This window comes from Mastigoproctus giganteus, chromosome 8 (assembly GCF_048544385.1).
Source record: "Mastigoproctus giganteus isolate SK-2022 chromosome 8, ASM4854438v1, whole genome shotgun sequence".
In the NCBI taxonomy this organism is placed as follows: domain Eukaryota; kingdom Metazoa; phylum Arthropoda; class Arachnida; order Uropygi; family Thelyphonidae; genus Mastigoproctus; species Mastigoproctus giganteus.
Genome location: NC_143582.1, coordinates 163,646,839 through 163,661,423, shown reverse-complemented (window position 1 = coordinate 163,661,423; position 14,585 = coordinate 163,646,839). Strand labels below are relative to the sequence as shown.

Sequence of the window (14,585 nt, the reverse complement as noted above, 5' to 3'; positions counted from 1 at the left end):
TGCCAACCTTTGTATCATCTGCAAACTTCGACACTAAGCCTGATATACCTTCATCAATATCATTGATAAATATACAAAACAACAGAGGAGCCAACACCGAACCCTGTGGGACTCCACTAATAACATTAGTCCACAAAGAGCAGCACCCATTAATTACCACCCTCTGTCTTCTCCCACTCAACCATCCTTTTATCCATTGTAGCAACTTACCCTTAATACCATTCTGCTCCAATTTGTACAATAGTCTTTCATGTGCAACAGTGTCAAAAACTTTCCTGAAATCCAAATATATGATATCAGAATTATTTTTTTCATCCAGTTCCTTTGTAACCACATCATAATATCCTATCAAATTTGTCAGACAAGACTTTCCCTTAACAAACCTATGCTGTCTGAATTATTGCTGCAGTCTTGTCTAGATGATCCTGAAATGCATCTTTAACCAGTGACTCCATTATGTTACCCGGAACAGAAGTTAAAACCAACTGGTCTGTAATTACTCGTGTCACCCTTCGATCCCCCTTTGTGAATTGGGGATACATTTGCACATCTCTAGTCCGTGGGGACCTCCCCTGAGTCCAAGGATGCTCTCATAATTATGGCTAAGGGTTTGCTTAGTTGCTTTGCCGCCTCCTTTAATATAACTGGATAGATCCCATCCACCCCAGGTGCCTTTCCTATGTTTAACTTCAACAATTTCTCCTCCACTTTCCTCTCAGTTATTACAAAATCATTAAGCACCCTGCTACAATTTGATAACCTTCTGCAATTTTCAAGCCTTAATAACTCCTCATGTGTGAATGTAGATGCAAAATACTCATTCAGTTTGTTTGCTATCTGAGTAGGATCATCAACAGTCGAACCATCGATATCAAGTGGACCAATCAGATTCATCCCCTTCCTTTTAGAGTTTATATAAGTAAAGAAATCCTTTCATTTTTTCTTAGCATCTTTTGCCAAAGATTTCTCGTAATCTGCCTTTGCCTGCCTAACCTCCATTGTGACCTGATTACAGACCAGCTTATACCCGCCATAGCCTTCTGAGTCACTTGATAATTATATGTATCCCATGTATATTTCTTCTCTGTCACAAGTATCATTAGTTCATTTGATAAAAGCCATTTAGGCCTAAACCTTGAACAGTACTGTATTTCTTAATAGGTATGAAACTTTTAGTAGCATCCATGGTTAATTCCTTGAATGCTTCCCACTTTGAATTTACTGTTGGTAAATTCTAAGTGGGAAGGTTAAAGGTAGAGAGCCTTAAAGTGGATAGGTTAAAGGTAGGGAGCCTTTAACCTATCCACAGTGAGGAAGCCTCCCTGGAGAGTGTGTAGGGGTCAGAATTGGAGTCCAAGTCTCCAACATGGAAAAGTGCTCTGGCCCAGTGAGGCATTTGGTCACATTGAATGAGCTTCTGAGGTCTTCCAGTGCATGGCTGAAGATGGTGATACTGCCACACTTTGATTTTGTGATAATATCATTAATATTTGATCCTGGATGGTGTTGCCTGTCACCAGTTATACGTCGACAAGCCAGCAGTAATACTAATTGATAAGCTAGCAGTATTTCATATAACAACAACAAATATCCTCTTGAAATTATTCAGCTCAACTGACTCTGGATTGTGTTTCCTGTCGCCTGTCATATGCTTTGTTTATATACTGGTTTGAGTCACTTATTTATCTGGGGAGATGAAATGGACTGTTATAATGAGTGTCCTCATACCTTGAGGAGGGTACTAGTAGCAGAAAATGATGCAAGAATGTAACCTTATTCAGCATTAGCCAGAAAGTAACTTCCTATATCACTTGTTGATCTCCCTCTAATAATTTATCTAGTTCTTCCTTGAATTTATTAAAACTACCCACTTTCATAACACCAGATAGAATTGAGTTCCAACAATAATCTACCCACTGACTGAAGGTAAACTTCCACGTATCTGTTCTGCACAACCCTCCCTTAGTTTAAATTTAAGGTTGTCTAAGCAAGAGGAAGGATGCCATCAGCATTTGGCTTACTCAACCCATTCAAAGACTTAGATACCTCAATAAGATCTCCCAGATGCATAGTCTCTAGATTCTGAAGTTTCCAAAATTTAAGCATTTCTTTGTAATAAAGGCTTCAGGTCTGAAAAAGAGAGGGAAATAAAGGGCTTCCTGTTTCCCCCCACTAATTCCAATGCCCTTCTCTGCACCTGTTCCAGTGAATCCATATCCTTCCTAAAATAAAGCTTCCAGACCTGTATGCAATACTCAAGATATATCCTAACCATGCCTTATACATACAACAAGATAATAACCTCCTTAGCATTAACAAAACCCCAAGAGCTGTACTGGCAGTCTTTTCCTGGCTGGAATTTGTCTGACTGTACAATTACCCTCAGGACCTCTTCATTCTCTGCTACCCTGAGTGTAGCGCCAGCTAATTGGTATGTTATTCTGGGATTACTAATATCCATATGTGTTGTACCTTGCATTTTTCATATTAAATTTCCACCACCTGCCTAATTTTTTTAGATCTTGTTACATTAGCAATCTACAAAATTTTGTGACCTGTAAACACATACAATTAAGTCTGGCATGCCAATTATCATTAATAAATGTTGAAAACAACAATAGGCCCAGCACTGAACCACTGTGAACACCATTGATAGCCATCCCTTGTCTTCTTCCACTCAGCTATCCTTTTTATGCATAGCAGTAACTTGCTCCAAATGCCTCACTGCTCCAATTTGTACAGCAGTTTTTCATATGTAACAGTATAAAAAGCTTTTCTGAAATGTAAGTATATATAGTAAGTCAAAATTATTTTTTTGCATTCAATTCTTTTCTTATTGTATCATAATATCCAATAGAATAGTCAGACACGATTGCCCTTTAAGAATCCATGCAGCAGCTGTAGCATACAAATGGCAAAAAACTGAGACAGAGAATTATCCTATTCTACTTTCTTAATTCTCCACTCAACTGGTGAAAATGCAATTGGAAAACTCTCACCATTTAGAGTCCAAAAGGAACTAGAAAGTAGAGCTGGATCTCCCAAGTCCATAAAGAGACTGAGGTCAGGAGATATTCTTATTGAGACCTCCAATGCTGAACATTCTGAGCGACTTTTGAGCACATCAGTCTCTTTGCAGGTTTACCAGTAACTGTGACACCCCACAGATCACTGAATTCCTCCAAAAGAGTGATCTCAGACTGGGATTTACTATAAGGTGTTATATCCGGTATGCAATGTCAGACCATATATTCCAAACCCGCTACAGTGTTTCCGATGTCAGAAGTACGGACATTCCCAGACAGCTTGCCGGGGAACCCCTACTTGTGCAAAGTGCGGTTCAGTAGAACGTGAATGTGAAGCCTGTACCGCCCCTCAACCAATATTCCCAAACTGTAAAAAGGACCACCCTGCCTATGCTAGAACATGTGAACGCTGGAAAAATGAAAAACTTATTCAGAAATATAAAACAAACAATAATGTTTCCTATCAAGAAGCAAAACGGATCATCTCACCACCACCACCTCATCCAAACAGACCTACATATGCCCAAATTATAAAAAAATATCAGTCAACAGCAACGCAAACTGAATTATCAGTACCTCCAAAAGAGTCTTTCTCAAATTACGTCAAAACCCTATACAGTGCAATCAAAACTCAAGGAGTCAATACACCAATATCCATACCATGTGAAAAACTACATTCCCTGAACTAAGAATGCAAATAAAAACCAATCAAACTCTCAGACATCAAGAAGAAATGGATATTAATGAAAAATCTGCAGAAGATGGTGTACTAGAAATTTTTGTCGAAGAAGACATGGACACATGTGAGCCTTACTTTACAAAAAAAGATAAAAACAAGAGCGAAAATCAGAGCACTTCAACAACACGAAAACGTTCTGAAAGCCTAACTAGAACCAAATAATGAACAAAATAATTCAGTGGAATTGTCATGGTTTCCATGCCAATATTGATGAATTTTATGATCTTACCTCTAAATATATGCCAATATGTCTCTGCCTTCAAGAAACATATTTAAAACATCAAGATACCCCAAAACTGTCTCAGTATAATATCTTTAGAAAAGACAGAACCCATCAAAATACTTCACATGGTGATGTAGCTGTTTTAGTCAACCCACACGTTGCTGCCAAGCATATTTTACTAAACTCTTCCCTTGAGGCAGCAGCAGCAGTCCATGTAGCTGATGATATCCATATTACAATTTGCTCTTTGTACATTCCACCTAGCTATAACTTTTATCACAATGATCTAGGTAATCTCATAGCTCAACTCCCCACACCTTTCCTCATTCTGGGAGATTTAAATGGTCATCACACACTGGGGCAACAACAACATTGACCAAAGAGGAAAACAAATTGAAAAATGTTTAAACAATAACAACCTTCTCCTTCTAAATGATGGATCACCTACATATGTTCACCTTCCTTCTGGAACTAATACTGCAATAGATTTGTCTATCTGTTCAGCAGCCCTGTATCCTTCTCTAAAGTGGTCAATAAATAATGATCCACTTCATAGTGATCATTTTCCCATACTAATTGAATTACTGAATAAGCCCTCTTATTATCCTACTGAAATCCCGCAGTGGCTCACTGATAAATAAAATTGGCAGATGTATAAAAAACTAGCTAAATTTGACACGAAAATAATCAAAGAATCCCCACCTGATGAAGCAGTTGAATATATCACAAAAACAATATTACATGCAGCAGAAAAAAACAATACCAAAATCCTCTTCAAAATTGCCGATACACCCAAAAATCTGATGGAGTAATGAATGCTGGGCAGCTAAAAAAGAACATAATAAAGCATGGAATTCCTTTTATTGCAGTTCAACTACAGAAAATTTTATCCAGTATAAACATGCCAGAGCAAGAGCAAGGTATGTTAGATGCTGTAATAAAAAGGCAACTTGGATGTGCTTTACTTCAACCATCAACCAAGACACCCCTACAAATAAAATTTGGAAAATAATCAGAAAAATGAGTGGTAAAAACCAGACGATTCCCATTCCTATCATGGAATGGGGGGGGGGGGAACAGAATATTTCTGACCCTGCCCAAACTGCCAACATCTTAGGGGAAACTTTTGCCAAAGCATCAGCAACAGAAAGTTACACACCAGCCTTCAGAAGATTTAAAACAAATACAGAAAAACAAAACAAAAAAATAAATAATAAATAACTTTTCTCTAAAGTGAATGAACAATACAACCTACCATTTGCTCTCCACAAACTGCATAGAACTCCATCAACATGTAGATGCAGTGCTGTAGGACCAGATAATATTTACTACTCGATAATACAGGAACTATGTACTGAATCATTGCTGTCCCTTGTTGATCTATTCAATGGATTTTACCTAGAAGATACATTCCCTAAACAATGGCACCATGCTGCAATCCTTGCCTTCCTTAAACCAGGAAAAGACCAACAAACCCTACTAGCTATAGACCCATTGCCTTGACCAGTTGCCTCTGCGAAATTCTTAAAAAGATGATAAACCGTCGGCTGATATAGTACCTAGAAAACTTTAATCTCCTACATTCTGCACAATATGGTATCCGAAAAAAACAGATCAACACTAGATATACTAGTAAGACTTGAGAACTCCATCCGAAACGCATTCCTCAGATCGGAACATCATGTCATGGTGTGTTTTGATATAAGTAAAGCTTATGATTCCATGTGGAAATATGGAATACTCCACAAATTATACCACCATGGACTTTGGGGTCATCTCCTGATTTTCATTCAGAACTTCCTGTACAAACGCACATTTCAGGTTTGTTTTAAAACTTCATTATCCCAGGTGTTTTACAAGAAGGAGTCCTACTTAGTGCTACACTTTTCATAATTGCAATAAACACCATTGCCGAACAGATTCCAAACACTATTGATACAGCACTGTTTGTAGATGACCCTAGAATTTCGTGTCATGCGAAAAACATGAATACTGTTGAGAGACAATTACAAGTGGCAATAAATAAGATCAGTTTATGAACACAAACTAACTGATTTCAACTTTGTCCGCATAAAATGTGCATCCATTTTTGCCGCCAATGTAAACTTCACTCACATCCGGAACTACAATTGAATGGCCAACCAAAAGCGCTTCATCCCAACATACGGTTCTTAGGAATCACATTAGATCATAAACTTACCTTTTTAGAGCATATTAAAAAACTAAGAACATCCTGTCAACAAAAGCTAAATATCATCCAGATTCTTTCAGCAACTAAGTGGGGAGCTGATCAAGTTACCATGTTACAATTATACAGAGCATTAATAAGATCAAAGCTTGACTATGGAGCACCAGTGTATAGTTCAGCAAGGTCTAGTGGCTTGACCCTATCCATCATAGTGCAATATGCATTGCCATAGGAGCATATTGCATGTCTCCAATACATAGCCTGTATGCTGAAGCGCATGAACCCCCCTCTCTCAATCAGAAGACAACAACTTATATTATGCTATGCATATAAAAGGCATTTGACTCTATACAGCATAAGGCAATTTTTTGACTCTATGAAAAGGCATTTGACTCTATACAGCATAAGGCAATGTTTCGGGCACTGGAAAGACAAGGCATAGATACCCCATATATTATGATTTTGAAGAAAATATATGAGAGTGCTACCTCCTTTATTAGACTAGACAAAGATAGTAGCAAATTTAAAATCGAGAAAGGAGTTCAACAAGGAGACACAATATCTCCAAAGCTGTTTTCTGCTGCCCTTGAGGAAGCTTTCAGAAGATTAGACTGGTCGCAGAAAGGAGTCAATGTGAACGGAGAGTACCTAAACCATTTACGATTTGCAGATGACATTGTGGTTATAAGCCACGATCCCAAAGAATTAGAGGAAAATCTTAAGTTATGCACAGTTAGTAAGGATTTTGGACTAAAGATGAATATGGCTAAAACAAAAATAATGAACAAGTATGCCACAGAAAGGGAAATAATGATTGAAGGAGCAGTAATTGAAAAGGTGGAGTCATATACTTATCTGGGACAAGTTATTAGCTGTAATAATGATAAATGGCTGGAAGTCAAGAGAAGAATAAATTTTGGATGGATAGCATTCAGGAAATATAGTCACATACTGAAGAGCAATATCCCAGTTTGTCTGAAACGTAAAATAATGAATCAATGTATACTCCCCACCATGACTTATGGAAGTGAAACTTGGGCACTCACCAAAAGAATGGAAGAGAAGCTGAGAACTACACAGCGAAGAATGGAACGAATTATATTGGGAATCAGACTGTTAGATAAGAAGAGAAACACATGGATTAGGCAGCAAACTCAAGTAAAGGACATTCTTATCAAAACTAAAGAACTAAAATGGTCTTGGGCAGGACACATAGCTCGAAGACATGATGACAGATGGACTAAGAAAATAACAGAATGGTACCCAAGAGGAGCTAGAAGAAAACCTGGAAGACAAAGGCAAAGATGGATAGATGAAATTCATGAGTTTTTGGGTAGTAAATGGATGGCCAGTGCTCAAAACCGAAGGAACTGGAAAGTTGCTGGAGAGGCCTTCATCCTGCAGTGGATTGAAAATGGCTGATGATGATGATGATGCATATAAAATTAGATCAATGCCTGAACACCCAAACTGGGAGATACTTTTCACTCACCAGCATGACATGTTATACCGAAACCGCCCTTCTGCTAACCGACCATTAGGTATACGAATAAAATACCTTTCAGATGAACTTAATCTGTCTTTTAATAATGTTGCAATTACACTTCCAATTTCCTGTGCTCCTTGGGACTTTACTTCACCTTCATGCGATTTATCTCTACATCAATGGAATAAATCTACATTGCATAAAGACAATTTCTTACAACTGTATCATGCAGTAATGGATCAGTTCTCCAACTTTGTCGTAGTGCATATGGACGGATCAAAGAATGAGGCCCACATTGGAATTGCCTTGGTTTTTCCGAACATCACATCGGTCTATAAATTGCCATATGAGTTCAGTATATTTTCTGCCGAACTAATGGCTATTCAGATTGCACTGAAGCATATAGAGACCTCCGATATTGAAAATAGTATAATTTTTGCAGACTCTTTAAGTGCACTTTAAGCCCTGAAAAACTCCATGAATATCATCCACCCAGTCTTAAAGGAAGTAACCTCTGCTTTGCATACTTTATTCGAACTTGGGAAAAGCATTCACCTGTGCTGGGTCCCTGGACATATGTGAATTCCAGGAAATGAATTAGCTGACAATGCTGCAAAATCAGCCGTCTTACCACCCAATTACTTTTCAATTGTCATTGAAAAGTAATTACTTTTTTATTAATTACCCAATGACAATTGAAAAGTAATTACCCAATTACTTTTCAATTGTCATTGGGTGGTAAGACGGCTGATTTTGCAGCATTGTCAGCTAATTCATTTCCTGGAATTCACATATGTCCAGGGACCCAGCACAGGTGTATGCTTTTCCCAAGTTCGAATAAAGTATGCAAAGCAGAGGTTACTTCCTTTAAGACTGGGTGGATGATATTCATGTAGTTTTTCAGGGCTTAAAGTGCACTTAAAGAGTCTGCAAAAATTATACTATTTTTAATATCGGTGACTAGTAGCACCTCTCAGTGGTGCTACTAGTCATTTCAGATTATCATCAGGAGCCAGTGCCCATAACCTAGGTTCCAAGCTAATATCAAGACTACAAATCAGTAATCCAGAGAAAATGCGTGTACCAGTACATGGAAAAATCAATATAGCAATAAACTTCGAAGTATCAAGCCAAAACTTGAGTGATGGCTTTCAAGCTTCAGCTCAATTCGACAACAGGAGGTAATATTAGCACGCCTACGAATAGGTCACACAAATATCACTCATAGTTATCTACTAAGAGATCCCCCTGAGTGTCATCACTGCAACACAGTACTTTCAGTAAAACATATCCTTGTTGAATGTCTAAAATATACAAGAGAATGCCAGAATCTTTTTACTCCAGCCACAACAGAAAACCCTCTTACACTTATTTCACTTTTAGACAATAAAGCAAATGTCTCAAGCATTTTTACCTTTCTAAAAATGATTATTGTATGCCACCTCCTTTAACTAGTTAAAAACTAATTTGCTGCTACTATTTTTTGCAATTATCTCTATCTGACAGGAAATAAAATTAATACTTACCATATGTATGGCGCACTATGGCCATAGTTGCTGATGCACCTAATAAATCTCTAAACCAACAGCAACAACAACAGCTGTAGCATAACTTCCTGTCTAGATGATCCTTTATTACATCATTAACCAGTGACTGTTATTTTCCCTAGAATAGCATTAGCATTAGTAGAGGCATATGATGCAAGAAAGCAAGCTCGTTCAGCATCAGACAAAAAAAAACCCTTCCCATTTTACCCATCCATTCACTCTAAAAGTTTGTCCAGTTCTTTGAATTTATTTAAGCTATCAACTTCCATAACAGATGGAAGTTTGTTCCAGTAATCAACCACCCGCTGGTTGTATCAGGGGATGAGGTTAAGAGTAAATTGTAGGAAGTTTTATTTTAGTTAGTTAGTGAGTCTTGATTACTGCAACAAGTTGCCTCCACAGGTAGTTCCATGTATGAGGAGAGAATTTCATAATTTACATTTTCTTATCTGGTTTTTTTGTTTGTTTTATAGACCAAAGTAGCCAAAAACCTGTGGCCTCCTTACACTATATGGTTATATTAATACTGATACTATATACTAAAATTGTAAAATTTTATATCCAGGTTTTTCAGACAGAAAAGTTTAGATGAAACAAAATTTAGAATGAATTGACTTTCTTTAATAAAGTGCATTTTTAATTAGAATATTTTTATTTAATAAAGGTCTTGGCAAAGGTTTCAATGATGTTTAAATATGATGATTATCTTTCTGCATTTGATATTTTTGAACAGATGCCATTCCTACCATTACTGGCATTCCAGCTTCTCCTCTTAAAGTGAATGATATGTCTGTCCCTTCCCCTCCTCCTCCTCCTCCGCCTGGTTACGGACCTATGGATTCTTCTGTTTGTAACTTTGGCCTTGAGGAGGATGTGGCAGGTAAGTAACGAATAACAATATTAATAGTGGATATTATAAATGCTAATTATAAAAGATAAAATTTTGTGTGGCAGATCTAAGTTCAAAGGATAAACTAATAGCAGTGCAAAGCTATATTCATCTATATATAATAATAGATGAATTAATAGCTGGTATAATTTTTAGTTTGGAGTTTTCATACACATCATGATAGAGGTATTTGACAGCATGGTTAGTTGAACAGCATCAGTAACAGCAGCAGTGGTATATAGAATTGCAAAATAGTAAAGGTGGGATATATTTTCACATACAATTCTTAAATAATTTGTATGCATTTCTCTGTTCATTTCTGTCTTGGAGGTGCTTTTGGTTCCTCCACTGACAGAGGCCAACTTTTTGGCCTTAAAGACTTGGACTGAAGCACAATATTAGACATCATTATTTGAGTCAATCTAATACTAACAACTAGATCATCTTTCCCCCCTATACCCTTCAACCCATGCACAGTACTAAGTACTATAGGTTTTGATATCGTTCATGTTTGGGGGTTTCATTTAAAAAAAAAAAAAACTAATTACTAATATCATTTTACACAAGTAGAATCATGAAAAATGTGATTCCAGTATTTATGTAAAATTCATGGCACAGTTGTAATTGGCTGTTTTCAGACTCGCTCGTCACTCATCACATAATGGGTCTCCTCTGTTAGCAAACTTATGAATAATATATTGAGTCTAAGTTAGTAGCCAAGTAGTATATGGAAGAAAACTTCCAATTAAATGTCTTGATATGGACACCTAAACATGGGGTGAGGAGACCTCTCAGTGGTGCTACTAGTCATTTCAGATTATCATCAGGAGCCAGTGCCCATAACCTAGGTTCCAAGCTAATATCATAGGAATCCACTGTGCTCATGCCCCTATCCACAGGTACCAGGGAAAGGATTCATGCTGACAGAAATGCAGGTATGCTTGGATAGCCCTGGCTTTCCACTCCCAAGGACATTTATTGCTTTCTGGGCATCGGACAGTCCCTTGTGATGTGTAGCTGATGGGGAGCCCAGAACACCAAAACAAATAAAAATCTCTTCAAAATCCTGATAATATAAATCATTCTTTGGACATGATCCCTGTCAGAAAATGCTAATGACAATGAGCATATTACCATTACAGCAAAAAGACCCAGAACTGAAGACATATCATGCCATCACCAAGATTTTTGATATTGCACTCTACTAGCAAAAACTCATACAGAAAATGTTACATCTCCTCTCCTTTATCCAGAAAGGGTTGGCAGGTTCTCCTACATCTCTAAAACAGCTGTTTTCTGAAGATATCCTCATTGAAATCAAATGTGAGAAGCACTCAGAACACCTCCTCCAAGCTGCCTCTGTTGGTGGAATACCAATCGGAATAGCACCTCCATAAGACAATAAATATCTCGAGGTATGATCTCTTTCAATAGTAATAGTATTCACCATATAGTGCAAGGAACTAACAGGCTTTTGCTGCACTGGCTAAAAAAAAAAAAAAAAGTAGATAAGAAAACACAAATCATATGCTTCCCTTCTCACAAAGATAAGTAACCAGCAGACCATTGAATTTATTTGAACTGTCATCCTCAACTACTTGCGAGGGCAACTCCACTCTTTTTAATTCAGCTACACCAAGTGTATAATTTATTTGTGGGTTGCTATTCCCTAAGTGTGTGACTTTGCATTTAGCAGTATTAAAACATAACCACTTCTCTGACCATCTTTGAAGTCTGTTCAAGTCATCCTGAAGGAGCACTGCTTGGCACTGATCATTAACAACTCTGCCAATCTTTGTCATCTGCAAATTTTGACATGCCATCTATCCCTTTGTCGATGTCTGTCATATGAAAATGAGAAACAACAGTAGTCCAAGAACCAATGCTTGAGGGATCCCACTACTGACATCACACCAATCTGAAGAATATCCATTAATCACTGCCTTCTGCCCTGCAGCCATCCAACAATCCATATTAGAATCTTACCTGTAATCCCAACCTGTTCAAGCTTATACAGTAACCTCTCATGAGGGACTGAGTCAAATGCTTTGCTAAAATCCAAATAAACTATGTCAAAATTATTCCCTAAATCTAGCTCATGAGTAACCGTGTCAAAATAGCCTACTAAGTTAGTTAAGCATGATTTACCTTTAACAAAGCATGTTGTGTGTCCTTCAGAATTCCCTATCTATCTAAATGTCCTTGGATTGCACAATAAGTATTATCACTTTTCTATTTGCTTTTCATTCAATGCCCATCTGCTATGCTATTACTTGGGCATTAACCTTTCTTTTTATTGGTAATTTTTAAGGATAATGACATTTAAAAAAAAAAAAAAAAAATGCTTAAAAATTTCCAAAAACATACTCTACATAGATGTTTAGTAGTGGGAGGAAACAGACTGCATGACATATGCATGTTCCTTCATACGCAGAACTGGAAGCCAAAATTAGCCTATAAAATACCATAAGTGAGCTAGACTGCCAGAAATGAAATTTCATAAACTTTAAAAAAAAAAAAATTTATGTATATAACGTTTACTCTCTTTTGCTTATACTAGGCTGTATTTATACTGTTTGGAGAACTATAATAAAAAAAGTGGGCAGATTGCTATAAGCAATAATATGGATAGCAATTTACTAGTGCAATAAGTGTGGATATTGATGAATGCACACCGAGGACTACCTGTACAGACAGATAAAAACTTTATAATAAGGGCTCAATGATTCTTCTTCTTCTGGCTTCCCTAATATATACTTCCACACAAAGTAATAAAATTCCTTAGAAATACTGAAACAATTTCTTGTTTCAGAAAGCAAAAAAAAAAAAAAAATGAAGAACTAAAAATAGTTTAAGCTTTGTCTATTATTTATTGCACACAAAAGTTGTAGTTAATGCCATCCATTTACGTTTTGAAGTTATGGCTTCCTCATGCTGAGAATTTATAATAAAATACTTATGGAAATCTTTTTTTGATTAAAATTTAGTGTGTTCTGATTAATGATTTTTCTAAAATTCCTGATTGTGTAACTACCATAAGTCACAGTTATACAATTGGAAATATTATAAGTAGTGTTTTACAACTGAAAATTGTAAACTTAATAATAAGTAAACTTAGTAAATTGTGAATTAGTAAAATTAAAGGGAATATTATATAAAGGAAATGTATTTCAGCCTTGGCAGAAGTGAGGAAAACCAACTTGAGATTTTGTAAAAAGTCTCTTAATGGGTCTTCTTGAAATGTCTGAAGAGGAAATCTTTTCTGAACTAAAGCAAGCAGTTTAAAGAAGTGGGTTAAAATACTAAGGAGTAAAAGTTATTCATACCTGTGGATGGGAATCTAGACCCCCCACTAGAAACCTCATCCATATTTTCAATTCGTCAGCATATCCAGTTATAGCTGGATACTTGCACTGCCTGGTAAGGCCATATGTATTTATCTCACTGTCGTGCTTTAAGTGTCAAAAATATGGGCACTCAGCAATATTATGTCTTGATGCCCTTTTCCTGCATTTGATGTGATGCAAAGGATCACAAGCTTACATGTGCTTATCTCCCAAAAGCCACAACCATTAGCTGCGAACAAGCACATATTGTATATTAATAAGCAAGCCAGTTGTGTGAAGAGAAAAAGAAATACTGTAGCTACCAACTCTCTAGATTTACAATGTAGAAGTTGTCATTTTTACTTGATTTGATCCTTTCTTTCTTACCATCATAAAATAGTTGAGGATAGAGTTGGACTTGGTACGTCATGGCTTAAGTTGCCTTTGCACCATAAAAACCTAAATCAAATCAAAAGCGGACAGAGTTTCTCCATCGTTTTACAAAATCTCAGTGTTTCTCTGTCTTTTCTTTTCAAAAAAAATTATGCCATTATTATTATTATTAGTCATATGGTGCTGCAAGGAATCCTGAAGCTTATGCTGCACCAGCCAAAAAAAAAAAAAATTTCTGAATTACCCTGAGAGAAACCTGTCCTAAAGCCAGCTTTCTCTTTTGGTTGATTCTCCTCAAATATTCTTTCTATTTTTTTAGTAATGACCGTTGTGAACAACTTGTAGATGTGGGATAACAAGCTAATTGGTCTATAATTTCCAATTTCTGATTTATATCCTTTCTTATGCAGCAAAACTATGATGGCATTATTCCGCTGCTTAGGCGTCACACCTTTTCTAATGCACTTTGTGAAGAGCCTTGCCAGTTTTGATGTTATGTCTTTTCCTCCCAATTTTAACAACTCTCTGTAGTAGTCTTCTTCTATTTGAATCATGCCTTCTCTGCTATTTATAAGTACACCATCGCTATTCTTCAGTTTCAGTATCATTTGTCTTTCTGTATTACTTCTCATGGCTGCTGATTTAAGTCCTTTGTTTTCCCTTAATGCTTGTTCTACTTTTCTTGTGTTAAATCTTCTTATGTCCTCTGAGTCTCTTTTTAATGGCTTTGCATAACTCATATACTCAATTTTCTCCTTGTCAGTGTTT

The 14,585-nt window shown here is 36.7% G+C and overlaps 1 protein-coding gene across 8 annotated transcripts in view; it reads left to right on the top strand.

Annotated features, from left to right (window-relative positions):
- Nucleotides 1-14,585, top strand: part of LOC150081977 (fat-like cadherin-related tumor suppressor homolog) — a 1,021,521-nt gene that overhangs the window by 945,557 nt on the left and 61,379 nt on the right. For all 8 annotated transcript variants that reach the window (XR_016547261.1, XR_016547260.1, XM_090379029.1 and 5 more), the window contains one exon: nt 9,943-10,089. Coding sequence is in view for 6 of the 8 variants with exons in the window: in XM_090379029.1 (XP_090235155.1) it covers nt 9,943-10,089 (147 nt within the window). In the remaining 2 variants the exon portion in view is untranslated. The remainder of the gene's footprint in view (nt 1-9,942; nt 10,090-14,585) is intronic.